This window comes from Lolium rigidum, chromosome 2 (assembly GCF_022539505.1).
Source record: "Lolium rigidum isolate FL_2022 chromosome 2, APGP_CSIRO_Lrig_0.1, whole genome shotgun sequence".
Classification (NCBI taxonomy): Eukaryota; Viridiplantae; Streptophyta; class Magnoliopsida; order Poales; family Poaceae; genus Lolium; species Lolium rigidum.
In genome coordinates, this window is record NC_061509.1 from 221,965,082 (window position 1) to 221,980,259 (window position 15,178).

General features: G+C 47.6%; 2 protein-coding genes across 2 annotated transcripts; one reads left to right on the forward strand and one right to left on the reverse strand.

Moving 5' to 3' along the window:
• The first annotated feature begins 491 nt into the window (after nucleotides 1-491).
• Nucleotides 492-1,772, forward strand: LOC124688194 (probable glycosyltransferase 7). The gene has a single exon (XM_047221908.1). It carries the CDS (start codon nucleotides 492-494, stop codon nucleotides 1,770-1,772), a length of 1,281 nt encoding a protein of 426 aa, XP_047077864.1.
• A 545-nt stretch (nucleotides 1,773-2,317) lies between these two features.
• LOC124688195 (DNA-directed RNA polymerases IV and V subunit 4-like) lies at nucleotides 2,318-7,810 on the reverse strand. Its single transcript, XM_047221909.1, has 10 exons — nucleotides 7,712-7,810; nucleotides 4,904-4,978; nucleotides 3,947-4,066; nucleotides 3,695-3,817; nucleotides 3,329-3,440; nucleotides 3,138-3,215; nucleotides 2,993-3,026; nucleotides 2,840-2,908; nucleotides 2,661-2,750; nucleotides 2,318-2,575 (listed from the first exon to the last, which is right to left on the reverse strand). Exons 1-9 carry the CDS (start codon nucleotides 7,776-7,778, stop codon nucleotides 2,676-2,678), a joined length of 753 nt encoding a protein of 250 aa, XP_047077865.1. The 5' UTR covers nucleotides 7,779-7,810; the 3' UTR covers nucleotides 2,318-2,575; nucleotides 2,661-2,675.
• Nucleotides 7,811-15,178: the final 7,368 nt, after the last annotated feature.

Below are 15,178 nucleotides of genomic sequence, written 5' to 3' on the forward strand. Positions count from 1 at the left end.
AGCTAGCTGGGGGTCGATCCCGTTTGGCAAAGCTGCGGTCTCTATCGCCGTGGAGCCAGCCAGGTCACTGCTGCCTCGCCTCGCCATCACGGCGCTTTGTGGGCGTCCAATTTGGATCTAGGCATGAAACAAATCCAGGATGCTTCTTTCTCCCTCGCTGCTCAATCATCTCAACCGAAAAACGGTGCGCTGGTCCTGTGCTTGCTACCTCCCTCGCTGATATCCAGCTCACTGGGATGCAAGCCATACGCCTCTGGCTTTTGGGTTGGACGCATCCCGCACTGTAGACGCCACCGGCTAGACGACGGCGCTCCCGGCCAGAGCGGCGCGCCTTTACACATATGCTTTCCCCGCGCTCATCGTCGCCTCACGGTGCCATGCATGCCACATTGACACTGCTGCTGCGACACCACCAGCACCCCGACACGGGCAACGCAGCTAGCGACACCGCCGCGATCCACCTCCAGCGCCACCGCCGCGCCGGCTCCGGCATGGCGCGCTCCCTCCTCGGCGACGCGGTACTCTTCTGCGCCGGCGCCACCGTCGCCACGGTGCTTCTGCTCACGCTCGCCTCGCCCTTCTCCCCGCCCGCCGCGTACGTTAAGGACGAACCGTCGCCGTCGTCCTCCGCTCGTGGCGGTGGCCGCACCTTCTACGACGACCCGGAGGTGACGTACACCATGGACCGCCCCATCACCCGCTGGGACGAGAAGCGCGCGGACTGGCTCCGCGCGCACCCGGAGCTAGCCAACGCCGAGGAGCGCGTGCTGATGGTGTCCGGCTCGCAGCCCACCCCGTGCCGCGCGCCGGCGGGGGACCACCTCCTCACGCGCCTGCTCAAGAACAAGGCGGACTACTGCCGCCTCAACGGCGTGGAGCTGCTCTACAACACGGCGCTGCTCCGGCCCTCCATGGACAGGTACTGGGCCAAGATCCCGCTGGTGCGCGCCGCCATGGTGGCGCACCCGGACGCGGAGTGGGTGTGGTGGGTCGACTCGGACGCCGTGCTCACCGACATGGACTTCCGCCTCCCGCTGCCGCGCTACGCCGGGCGCAACCTCGTGGTCCACGGCTGGCCCAGCCTCGTGTACGGATCCGGCGACGGCAAGGATCGGGCGAGGACGTGGACGGGGCTCAACGCCGGCGTGTTCCTCATCCGCAACTGCCAGTGGTCGCTCGACTTCATGGCCGCCTGGGCCGCCATGGGGCCCGACTCGCCGGACTACCAGCGCTGGGGCGCCGTCCTCACGGCCACCTTCAAGGACAAGGTGTTCAACGAGTCGGACGACCAGTCGGCGCTCGTCTACATGCTCATGCACAAGGACAGCCCGTGGCGGGACAAGGTGTTCCTGGAGGACAGCTTCTACTTCGAGGGCTACTGGCTGGAGATCGTGCCGCGGCTCGGCAACATCACCGCGCGGTACGAGGAGATGGAGCGGCGGGCGCCGGAGCTTCGGAGAGGCCACGCCGTGCGGGAGCACGCAGAGCGAGCGGCGGCGAGGAACGCGGCGCTCGAGGGCGCCGGGCTCGGCCGGAGCGGGGTGGAAGGCTGGAGGCGGCCCTTCATCACGCACTTCACGGGCTGCCAGCCCTGCAGCGGCGACCGGAACCGGCACTATACAGGGGACAGCTGCGACGACGGCATGCGGCGCGCGCTCAACTTCGCCGACGACCAGGTGCTCAGGAGCTACGGGTTCCGGCACGCCGACCCGCTCAGCGACGACGTCCGGCCGCTGCCGTTCGATTACCCTGCGGCAGCTGCCAGGCAGTAACGACTGACTGACGACCAGGCGTCGAGCCATCAACTTACTTTAGCAGCGTGCAGTGTATTTTCATACAGCGGGTTCTGAACTTGAGCCGCAATTACAGTTTTATGCGTTTTTTTCTCAACTAGTATTATAAACTTGAGCGTACTATATCCCTAAGTAGTAAAATTTTGCACTGTATGCAGCATGCAGTTTTCGTGTCGAGGGTTTATTGGGAAAAGTTGGGTTCTCTACTTCCATCTTCGATCAGACTGCAGAAGATCAAATGCCATGAAATGCCCCTATGTGCGCTCAGCACCTACAACAGCAGTCCAAACCCCCATAACGTCTAACTCCCATTTTCTCTCTATCAAGACATTTCAATCCAAATGCAGCAAACAGCAGATGTATGTGGGAAAAAACTGGGTACCAAATAAAAGAATGAAGCATTCGAGCTTAAACTACCGAATGCATGCTGAACGCCTACAGAACTTTTCCAAGAAAACTGAAAGTCTGCAACGCAGAGAGATCCAATTCACAAAGGAGCAAGTAAACAGACAGGCACAGATGCAGAAACAAACAGGCTGCAAAGGTTTTCATTGTTCACGCGACCTGGACCACAGGTACCACATAGAAGTTCAGACTACAGTACGTCAACCATTCTAGCAGTTCGATAGGCTAAGTTTCAACAGACATAGTTCTACCGGTCAGACCTAAAGCAGACACAAACGATAGTACGGTTTTGACATACACACAACTTCATTTCGGTGAACATCCATACATCACATCACAGAGACGCTTGTAGCAGAGACGCTTCATTGCCCGATCAGCTGCATAAATGTTCAAGATCTATTCAGTTATATCAATAAGAAAAATCAGGATAGATGTATGATCCAAGATTTGCCAAGAGATTACCTGTGGAGCTGAGATTCACTTGGAGGCTTTTATGTTAGCGAGAGCATCAAGAGCCTCCGTAATAAGGCTTTCATTGAGCTCCTTAGTGGCCTGTGTAAATAATTTTGGATCATGCAAGACTTAGCCCCTGGTAAACTCATAATGACATATATAATTGCAATCCAACAGAAGACACTGACCTTGAGAGATGGAACTAGTGCATAAACCTCTTCGATGGTCTCAGGCCCAATGTTCGCTATCATGCATATCTGTTACAAGTACAGCAAACCATGGTATGCTCAGATCAGGGAAATGAGATACAAGAAGGTGAGAGGACAAAAAGGGTTACAAACCTCGCCATCAGTAACACCATATTTCTTAAGAGGTCTGCAGCTATTGGTCAAGGAAAATAACTGCCAAGTGATTGCTTTAGACAAAACAGTTTAAATGCATAACAACATGCAATCTCTAATGGTTCTTAATCAAAACAAAGGATACTCCAGAATTTGTTTCACAGACTTTGCAGTGGTGAAATGATTTCCTTCTTTTGCATATTGGAAAGCCTTGTCAAAAGACCTGCAGATGCCAGAAGAAAGAGTAAACATGTAGTCACACAGCTAGCAGACAGGAATGCCACATAAAACAATGCTTTGCGGTACAGAACAGACTTTAGACACAAATCAACTTACTCAGGAATTTTGATCTTCGGATCCTCTGATAAGATGGCCATATGTTCGTGAATTTGTTGCAACATTTCAGCTGCTTCACAGTCCATTAAAATTCTAGAATTCGGGGGCATATCTGCAACCAATTGTTATGCAGGAGTCAGCTTACAAATTTTCTCTTTAGATAGAAGGACCATTCGAAAATCAGAATATAAGATGTGTGCCCATTTCAAATGATGTAAAACATAAAAGTCTCATTATACAGAACTTACTCGAAGAAAGGGCCTACTGAAATTGCATAAATTGCCAAACATTGGCTACTATGATTTTACTAGGATAAAGTAAGTTGCCAGAAAAAAATAAGAGGAACTTTTACTAAAAGGAACTAACCTAGCTCAAGCTTAAGTTCTGGATCAGACTTTGGAGGCTTTGCATTTGATGCGGAGCCCTTCCCACCTTTCCCAGCACTAAATGATGCAGAGCCCTTCCCACCTTTGCCAGATCCCGTGAGACCTTAATACATGAAAGAAAAATATGTAAGACACAGAAAGGAAATCTATTGTGTAATTAGAACTTTCAGTATTATCAGCAACTCTTGGATGGATAAATGTGTAGTAAAAGTGCAAAACCTTGAATCCATACCTTCAGAAAAGGACGAAGCCTTTCCACCAGTTTTTAGGCTATCAGATGAAGCTTTCCCGTTTGACTTGGAGTGAGCTTTCCCATTTGACTTGGAGTGTGTGGAAGTATCTTCGAAATAATCTAAATGCCAGGCAGTGATATATGAGATTTTTGTAGGTTTCAACTATAGGATCAACGACTTATTTCATTTCATTCAACTATCAGGTAAGTTTTTGAGCTTATTTATGTACCATCACCCGATATCCTATCTACCAAAATACTACAGAGCAGTACGATGTAGGTGGCACAATCATTACCATCTTTCATGCACAACCATGAGTTGGGGATCCGAGAGTGACTTGCAATATACTTCCATTACAAATGAAAAGTATCCTTTCACATTCAGTCTAATGGTAGCCAGAATACTATGAATAAATAGTCAACAGATTGGGGAACCAGAAACATGGTATACAATTCTCTGCCAGTATTTTTTTCAGTAGTATTTGATCAATCCTATGAAGGCTGCCAAGATCAGTAGGTGGCAAGCGTAGAAGGTTGTGGGACCCTCGTAGTCAAATATTTCTTTACTGGAACACAAATTGTTATTTCAAGTTTTCAACTACCCTCTTGCTAATGCCCTAGGGTACAACTATACAAATAAATTTTCTTACTGGTGAAAAAACACAAGGAATGTTGATCATATGAGACAGATAGCTCACCAGTTGCTAGCAGATACAAATGTCATTTTTATAACAAAAGCACATGCTAAAGGATTTTCTCATGGAGCAGAGCCATGTAGTGTAATATACTAGATACAAATAGAACAGCAGCAAACACATCTGACTTGACATGCCTAGAATGCCAAGTGGCCAGTATTTATATCATTAGAAGGGTAATGGGAGTTGAAAACCAAATCATTCCAATGAATAAACAGTAGCTTGGAAAATGTTTGACCGTGAAATTGGGCAATATTATTACCTTCAGACTCAAATTCAGAATCAGAATCAGAAATAGGAATAACATCAACAGGGCTCTGCCTTCCGTTCGGTGTTCCTGTAAGAATACATCCATTAAAAGATCTGCCAAACTATAAAGTCACATGGGAAATTAAACTTCTCAAAATGTATGGCATCCTCTTGGTTAAGCTGTAGAATCATCAAACATCATAAAGTAGGATGACACAACTGAAAGACAAAAGGTGTACCATAAAGCGACAGACGCCAAGCCTGTAGGGTGGTGGAGGTGGCGGAGGGGGCGTCACGGTTTGGGTTTGCACATTGGTTTGGCATGGCCAGGGAGGTGACTGGGTGGGACATGGGGTTTTGGAGACCCTGCGTGTAGTGGAGGTAGGGTCTGGGGGTGATACCGCTCTGGTTCGGGTTTGACATGGGGAAGGAGATGGCTGGGCGGGGCACAGGGGTTTGGAGATCCTGTGCATAATGGAGGTAGGGGCTGACAAGGTTACCGCTCCGAACTGGGTTTGTGTTGGAGTTTAGCATGGGGACGGAGATGTCTGTGTGGGGCATGGGGGGTTGGGGATCCTCTGCATAGTTAAGGTAGGGGCCAGGGTGGAAGGAATGGGTGGTTACAGGGTAGATGTCAGGGCTGGACAGGCATGGCTGGCTGGCAGCAGCAGGGTACATGGATGCGGCAGCGGGAGTGGGGTTGTGAGTAGGCCTGAAGAGCACCCCAGTATCAACGGAAAGGTTTGGATTGTTGAGGTTCAGGTCAAGGGCTACGGCTGGAGACGCCATGGGAGGCAATTGGTTGTGAGGCGAGTTGAATGGCATCCCAATATCAAAGGGGAGGATAGGATTGTTGAGGTTCAGGTTAGGGTTTCCAGCTGAAGCCGCCATGGGAGGTGGCTGGTTGTGTGGCGGGCTGAATAGCATCCAAATATCAAAGGGGGAGTTGAGATTGTTGGGGTTCGCGTTAGGGTTTCCGTCAGGAGACGCCATGGGAGGCGACAGTGGAGTAGATCTGGAGAAGTGAAAAGGAGGAAAGGTGTGAGGAAGCAGAGGTAAAGGTCAAGGTAGAGACGGTGATTGATTCTAGCATTTATGCACCCGCGATTTTGCTATTTAATGACAAAGATCTTGGGAATTAAATGTTGTAATGCGGTAAAAAAAATCTGTTATCAAATAATTCCCAAAATACCCGTTACTCTACGCAGATTTGACACATATGCACACACACACCATCACTCACATTCTACGCAGTTCAACTAGACCACAAGCTGCTTAGCAGACGACAAGATTGTGGTATGTGTTTCTAACATGCTTGGAAATACATAACCTATTGTTTGGAAACATCCGATCAGACCGACACTTACCCCGCAAAACAAATTACAATCAAACCACCGTTGGCCACGCAGTTAGTGATCAGATCATTTCAAATATGGACGAGACATATTGTGCTATCCAAAGTTGTATGTTCTTATGAGAGAAAATTTATGGCATGCCATAACCCGATCCAACAAGGGTGCTCAAGAACCTTAAATATTTCAGTTTTATCTGTACCAGTTGCATTAAGTAGGTCTATATGTGAGTTGCCCCACGCCTCGATGCCTCTTCGTTTCTCCTTCCAGCTACGTCTGAATCCTATACTCCTTATTTGACTCCGGGGTCTCATCTTCCTTCATAATAATGTCATGTTACCGCTTCACCTTGCAACTAAAGAGAGTCCAGAAAACTGTATGCTTATGTGTTCTCTGTTCCTTCTAATACAGTAACTACACTTGGTTGAGGTAGTCTCGCCGAGCTCCACACCGAGTTTCCCGACAATGCCCTTGATTGGTCTACTGGATAGCAAGTCTGTGCCGGTTCAGATGGCGGTCTTGCTATCCTCGACATCCTCTGCTGCATAAGTCACCGTAAGAATGCTGACGAGTTTCTCCGCGGAACACGTGGTTAAGCAGGAGGATATAGAGGCGTTCAACTCCTACTCCCCGTTCAAAAGCAGCCCCAAGACCTAGCATGCGACATATTCACGATAAGAAACCCAGTTCGTCTACAGATCATTGCAGAACATTAGATGTTTCTTCTTCCGGCAGATTGGTTGGGGTGACTATCTCTTCTCCGCCCATATAGATCCCTGCACCTGCAATCATACCTGCCTCAATAACCTCTACATCTATCCAGATTCATGAAAATTTCTGGGTTCACTGATGGTTAATTCGAGTAGAGCACAGAGTACTTGTGGTAGTAATGTTAATATCTTTTGTGTTTTTTGTACAGCAGATTAGTTAAATATAAAAAGGAACATTCTGCCGAAATGAGGAGACGCAAGCAGCAGGGTGAGCAGGCTGACAAATCTTTTGTTTCAGGTCCTTCTTTCTAAACCATTTGCTGCTATGGTTTTGGTTGTTCATGTCCGAAACTAAGGGAGTGTCGTCTTTAAATATTTCCTGCCGAAATGTCCGTCTACATGGACTGGTGCGGACGCGGGGCTCCTCCTGTCCAACCTTCTGGCGGGTGAGTTGGAGAGAGGGAATGAGATGAGAGATGGAGAAGGAAGGGAGGCGGCCAGACACAGGGACGCTATGTGGTGGCCGGAGCTCGGGACGGTGAGAATGGGGGGGGGGGGGGGCGCCCGACCGCAGCTCGACTTCCCGCTGCTCGGATTGGCCATGGCCGATGGGGAAAGAAGGAAGATAAGGTTGAAAGATTAAATATTGGGGGATCCCCCCCGCTCGCTAGAGCACCACGGCAACCAAACCCTCCGCATCCGATAAACCCTAATCCCCATTGCATTCACATCGGATCCTACGAATAGGGTGAGAAATACCTGTCCTTGTGGAGTGGTAATTCCCGTCGGGGGTGCTGTAGAAGCCTTTACCACCCCTGCCCGACATGGCGGCCGCCGGTGGAGGAGACGGCGGTGGCCTGGCGGCTGGCGGAGTCGGCGGGGAGAGTGCGGTGGCGACGGGTCCCTTTTTTTTTGAGATGATGGCGACGAGACTCGATGTTCCCGAAGGGAGTGAAGAGTGAAGAGAAAAAGACTGACGAAAGATCAAGCAGGCCGTGCTAGCCGAAAGGAGGAAGGCGAGAGCTATTTGGGCTTCCAACGAATAGAATCAGCCCATCAAGAACGGCGAGAGGGTATTCTAAAAAAAAAAAAGAGCGGCGAGAGGATGGTGTGACTTGTGAGTGGAAGCCATCGGAAATATTTATTTTTTCCAAGAGTAAATCGGGATACTGTTATCCATGGATTTATTTTAGGCGAACGCTAACGCCAGAGATCAACCGGCTGTAAAAACACCTCTCATCAAACACCTTCCTTCCGGACCATCCAATTTAGTTAAGTGAGCGAATTTCTCGTTGAATACCTAGGATACTGTCTTACAAGTGCACCATACACCCACACCATGTTTTTTTCGAGTTGACACTTGTTGCCATGTATTGATGTCGGGATTTACTGCCGCCGTTGCTTTACAGTGACTTACTAGTGTTGGGTCCTTAGAGCATCCCCACTCGTTGGCGCTCCCCACGCCCAAATCCGGCGAAATTTTCGTCCGGATTGGATGAAGATTTGGCGTGGGGAGCGCCGAAGTTCCAGCCGTCCCCGGCGAGAAACCCCCAACCTCGACCATTTGACATATTTCAAACAAATTCAACATAAAATTTAACAAGTTCGGCAAACAAGAGGACGAGAATTGCTGAAACAAATTCGGCGATAACGAGTACAATGTTTAACAAGTGCTCGAAACAAATGAAGCACACAATTTCACAATTTTTCAAACAAATTAAGACGGACTAGTTGGCGTCGGCGTTGGCGTTGCCTCGGAGCCTCCATATGTGCTCCACCGGATCATCTTGCAGCGAGCTGGTGCATTGTAGAGTCTCGAATCTCCCGGCGCATAGCAATGAAGGCGGCCCATGATGGAGGCACTCGGTGATTAGGCCGTGCAAGAGGACCCTCTCTCTCATATGGTGCTTCTTGCTCGGTCGGAGGAACCGGATGCTTTCGCTCATCTTCAATAATCATGTTGTGTAGGCACACACAGCAGTTCATCACCTCCCACATCTGATCTTTGGACCAAGTCATAGCGGGGAACCGGACGACAAGCAAATCTCCGACGAGTTGCCGGTCCGCCGTACATGCTTGCCAAGCAACCAAGGATCATCATGTGCTCCTCGTCTTGGGCGGCTGCTGCCATCTCTTCTTGCATAAGCTCGACGAACATCTCGCTCCTCCTCTTCGTCCGAGTCCATGGCCGGCAAGGCAAATGGACGAACACCTGACGGGCGTGGTCGAGGCAACCCGAGCCGCGAGCGACGACGAGTAAGCAGGCCGGAAAACAGGCCGGCGGAAGAGCAGCCAGATAGACCGTCGTCCAAACACGGCGGAATATAGGCAGGTGGGGAAGGAGTGGCGGCGCAATCTGGGCAACAAAGCCGGCGGGGTGGTGCCGGCGGCGAGAGAGATACGAGGGGTGGGGGAGATTTTGAGCGACGTGGCGGTGGGGTTCGTGCGTCGAGTCACCGACAGATCGGGCCCTTCCCCGCTTTTCACTCGTCCGGAGTCCCCGAGCGCTCCCCGGGGGGCCGGGGGTGCGTGGGATCGCTGGATGGATTTAGGCCCAAATCCGGACGAAAACGAGGAACCGGGGGCGCGACTGGGCCGAATTACGCCGTCCGGATGGAAAAAACGCTCGCCGGGGGCCTGTTCGGGGGGACGAGTGGAGATGCTCTTAAGTTTGGTTGCTGGGGTTTGTTTTCAAAATATTGCTTCTTATTGCAGAAATGCTTTATTGGGGTCTCTATGAAGGAACACTAAAAAAGCTATTGGCTATTTGTTTTTATTTGAGAAGATATTGCCTGTTGTTGTCTGGATATTCGCACATTAAGCTGGATAATGCACTCTCTAAAGTTGAAGATTGCTAAATTTAACAACTAAAGTATATGTAATGACTTATTAATAAATTGTCATATATATGGCAAAGATTTGACAATTGGAGCAAGGATAGAATACAGTCACAATCTAGGCATGCAACCGTGCTAGCGTAGCTTAACAATGGAGACAATATTGCTCACAAAGGCTCAAATGATGCAAATGGTTGAAACCAACTTGTCATCCATGAAGACTAGATGGAACCAAAACTATCGAAATCTATAAAACCGGGAGGCGGTGGAGAACATGTTGGTTGTGTTCACCACCATACGGCTGGCGCCTTAGCCTCTTTATATATTGATTGCTAGGGTATAAGATTACAACAGCCAAATCAAAACCAAATCAAACAAACTAATGCTAAATAATTATATATCAAAACCTGCTATAAGATCACCAATGCGGATATCTTAAACACGCTATATATGCTTATATACATTTTTTAACAAAATCCTTGACAACACTAGACCAAGCATCATCGAGACAATATTGGAGCCATAATACTTTTATTCGGAAAAATACCACCATCAATGTTAGAGCAAGAAGATCTTTCAAAACCTATAAAATCATAATCCCTTGTAACTAACGTTGGATCCTAAACTGGCAACCACCAAAGATGCCAACAACCACTAGCATTTCCAATGAGGTCGTGTTGGCCAAGGGTCGAGAAGGTGACCCAAAAAAAAATACAGGGAAAGATTATAGAGTGAAAAAAAAGGAGTGGTGGAACGAAGAGCACCTAGCTTCGAGATGAGTTGCCTGATGGCGGTGGGTAAAACCCTTTTTTAGATACCAACCAATATTTTCTCAAATGAAACATCACCAGTAGCTTGTTTTATAGAGACGCCGGTTATAAATTAAATTACTTTAAAAAACAAACCCAACAACCAAGCTTAAGGACCCAACACCAATTGCCAGCCTAAAGCCTAGGCCAAACTATAAGGTATCTCCACTCACAAGCCCAAACTTGAGTCCACATGACATCACGAACATGAAGTTAAAACCAAACAAAAAAAACCATATATTGAGCGCCTAAACAATCACCATGGATTCATACCTTTTGCCAAAACCCGCAACAATCTCCGTCCTTTTAATACCCCACTCATTAGAGCACCACGACAACAAAACACTCTAAAACTTACAAACCCCAATCCCTAGTTGTTCGCATCGGATCCCACGTGATAAACGCTACGGTGGAGAACATCCATCGGCTTGTTGAAGTCGCATTGGACGATGGTCGAGAGAGAGCCCCAAAAGTAAAAGGAAATTGAATAGGATAAAAGGGTAGGTGTGAAGGAACAGAGAGCACCTGCGTTGTGGGGACATAATGTCCGTCGGTGGTGACGTAGAACCCTTTCTCTCACCTGGTCGATGCCAATGGAGGATATGGTGGTGATCGAGAGGGACCTGGCAAAGGCGTCGGGAAGAGTCTAGGGCGACGAGACCTAGAAAGCGAGATCCCTACGCTGCACCACCAACTGCCACATCTTATCTGCATGTTTTCACGTAGCAATCCCCGACATCAATAAGGGCAGGGGAAAGATTGGGCCGCATGGGGTTGCATGGTGACTGATGGTGCGGAACATTATCTGGTTTTATAGGCCCCGTACCTCATGCATTGTCCATGATGGTTTTGCCAGGTCCCTCCCTATCACCGTTGTCTCCTCCACCGGTGATTGAGATGTCGAGAAGGGGAGGGAAAGGGTTCTACACCAACACCGATGGGCCGTACGTCCCCACTAGGCCAGGTGCTCTCCGTTCCTTCACCCCTTCCCTTTTACCCTATTAATTCTACCGTACTTTTGGATCGCCGTCAACTCTTGTCCAACATGACCTCAACCAACATTTTTGTGGTTGTTCGACACCCCAGCGGTTATCCAATGGGATCCGGCAGTAACCTAGCGTCCATGAAGACCAGATGGAACAAAAAGTCTCAAACTCTTTAAGACAAGAGGTAAGGAATAATAGGTTGGTTACGCTCAACACCATACCTTACAGCCAACGCCTTTGCCTCTTTATATATCAGTTGCTGGGGTAGAGGATTACAACAACCAAATCACTACTAAATCAATCTTATTATTGCTAAATCGATCCATATCTTCTCTTGAACAAGAAAATAAATCCATATGAAAACCTGCTATTAGCTGGCCTACGAGAATATATCATACATGTTTTACATGTTTACTTATATATTTTCACAAGATATTCGACCAAACCAAACGCCATCAAGACGTGATCAGAGCCTTAATAGTTTTATTCGAGCACCATTCGCGCGATTTCATAGCCCGCATAAACAACACATAAAACCAAGAAAGCTTCCCACACACATGGGAGAGGTGATAATCTCCTCCCCTCTGTCCATAGTGTGGTGCAGATGTGGAGATGGAGAGGTGTTGTGATTGGATCTCGATGGGTGGTTGATGTGGCTGAGACATGTTCACCTTCTGGTATAGTTTCCACGTGATCATGCACTAACATCTTTTCTGTTGGGAAGACCATGTTGCTCTATTTTACATGGATAATGATTTGCTTTGAAAAAATTCAAAGCATGCATGAACTTTACACGGGGAAATACCAAAACATAGGACTTTTATGTCTTCCATAGGAAGCATATGTGATCACTATGTAATTGAATCAAGTAAAAAAATACCATGATGCCTTTATAACTAAACAAGTAAGTGTAATTTGCACCATCGATTTGCCTTGAAAATCACAATTCTGCAAGGGTAGTTACCAAAGCAAACCCCAATTGACTAGATCAGTTTCGATCTGTTTACCTCTATCCATCGCGTTGCTTGCTACCGAAGAAGTCGACGATCTTGAATGTGCCATCGAGATCAGCTCCTTGTCGCCTCTAATTCCCACAGATGGCGCCAATTGACAAGGTATTAACTTGTCAATGCCTATGGATTGTAGACTAGGGTTTAGTTGGAAGTAGAGGGCAAGTAGATCTCGAGGGTTTCAACCGGAAAAGTACTCGACTGCTAGAAAACTAGGGTTGTGTTGAAAATGAAATCGATCCTCTCTTCATCCCTCGACTCCCCCTTATATAGGAGGCGGAGCCGAGGGTTTCGTATTACACAAGCTTACAGATTCCGGGAGACTCTTAGAGTTCAACCCGTAAAGTCACAAATCTCTCCATTTCCTAATACAATTCTATCTTTCCTTATCAATAACTAACTGGGATTCTGAGCTCCATATTCGTCGACTCGTGGGCCTTCAGTAAACCCGGGTACCTTCTTCGGCAGGCCCATTGGGAATGCCTATGTCAGTGAGCAAATGGAAAATCTATCTCACCATGAATCTCGCTAAATATGAATCTGTGTTGAACAAGGCTACACCACTCTACTATTTTTCTGGTGAGTTTACCTAATTATTATGTTTCGGTAGCCATGAGCATATACCAAATATCTTGGCGAAGGCATATGAACGCCTCACTTTTTCTTTCTTTCTTAGAACGTAGTTCTGAATCACACAACTAAATTAGCTGGAATAGAAATAAATGCACCGGCGGATTTAACAGCGACACATGCCAACCAACAACATACAAAATAATAAGCCGAGCGAGATTATGTGATTCTTGATTTGCAACTCGCCCCTTCTTATGGCAAAACTCCACCGAATAAAACTCTCTTGATCTATGATTCATCGTCTGTATGACTTGGCTATAGCGTCCGAAATAGATGCCTTACAGATTAGAGACAACGGGAAAACAATCACTGTCACATTCTGGCATACAAGGTCCAGATTACCGGCTAGAAAGAGAGCTTCATGACCTTCAAAGAATTTATGTCATCAATGCCTTGGAGCACGAACACCAATGCTCCCAAATATACCCCTAACTCGTCGCACGCCACAGCCACAACAACTCTCACCTTATGATTTTTCCACATAGCAATATCAACATTGATCTTAGTGTGGAGCTAACTGTGGAGCGAGACCCCGCTCCAACCATTTGTGTATTCTTCCTCGTAGTTTCTAGTTTAGTCAAAAACACATGTACACATGCCTACGCTGGTTTTGGAAGAATTCCTCGTGTACCTCCTTTCGCCACCCATACCAAATAATAGCCCATGGTGTCACACACAGCTTGGTGAAATCCTCATGCGACATAGATTCAATCATTGTAAACACCCATCATTTTGGTGAAGGGTTTTGCATTCTGCTCATGTGCTCACACATGTCCTTAGGCAAGAGAGACCACACACATTGGCGGAGCTAGAACATCAGGCAACATGGTGCATACGGGTGCCACAACAGATAAAATTCATCTTTTTAGGGGTGCACACATCGTGAAAATTTGCAATTTTACATAGAACAAAGTTTTTACCTAGTGTCATGTGCACCCTCATGGGTACGTGTAGACCCGCCACTGGCCACACACACTTATTCGTCGTGCAACCGATCAAAGGTTGATGTCGTGAATCCCGACCACCACATGTCGAGCATGGGATTAATTTCCTTGGACATATTCTTTTGCAGTTGTGTTGCAACACATCTGCCATCGAGAGTGATTTGCATGCTAGTCTCCATAAAAAAAATGTTTAATTTTGTATGGAACCTAAGTCGAGGCTTTCTTTTGCTTCTAATATCGCAAGTCGGCGATGTATTGTTAATCTACGTGGCAAATCGTATTGTATATCTGAGCAATTGTAGAAGCTCCATGTTTTTCTTTTTTTGCGAAAAGGACCACCGATATATTAATTGTCATCAACAACAATAAAAATAACACCAAATTTAACAAAAATATAAATAGGTCTTTGGACCACCTAGCGAATATTACGAGCACTGAAGCAGCCCGAAGGCGCATCGCCGTCCTAGCCCCTCCATCACCGAAGTTGGGCAAAACTTGTCAAAGTAGACCTTGTTATTGTAGATGAACGAAAAGTTGTTGTGCTAAAGCCCGAAAGAACCAACGTAGCATAAGAACAACCATCGGTAATGATGAGAACTATAGATCAGAAACCTATAACCGCACCGACAAAGCCGAAAACATACCGGATCATAGGAGATTCGCCAAACACAAACCTCCACGCGCCCTCGTCGACGGTAGACGCACCATCGGAGCGAGGATAGGGAGGGGAGAAGATTATTCCACCACCAGAATGTAGCCGTTGCCCCATGATCGCGAAAAAGACACTAAAAACAACCTAAAAAAAGAACCCTTCCTCCAGCGACGGGCCTTGGTCCGCCACGCCCCCAAGACCTAAGGCCACCGAAGACTGAGCGGACCGACGCGTTGCTAGCGAGGGCACGGAACCCTATATGGGTTTCACGGTCGCCTCTCTTCTAGAGTCCATGTACGTACCGATTTGTTTTTTTGTTTTTGTTTTGTTCAAGCTCCATTTCTTTCGTAGTGTCATG

Excerpts from the sequence above, each read along its gene's own strand:
- LOC124688194 (XM_047221908.1), top strand. The coding sequence starts at position 492 with ATGGCGCGCTCCCTCCTCGGCGACGCGGTACTCTTCTGCGCCGGCGCC.
- LOC124688195 (XM_047221909.1), bottom strand. The coding sequence starts at position 7,778 with ATGTCGGGCAGGGGTGGTAAAGGCTTCTACAGCACCCCCGACGGGAAT. Across the intron at positions 3,441-3,694 it reads AGAACTTAAGCTTGAGCTAG|ATATGCCCCCGAATTCTAGA; the intron begins GTTAGTTCCTTT and ends AATTGGTTGCAG. Across the intron at positions 3,216-3,328 it reads CCGAAGATCAAAATTCCTGA|GTCTTTTGACAAGGCTTTCC; the intron begins GTAAGTTGATTT and ends TGGCATCTGCAG.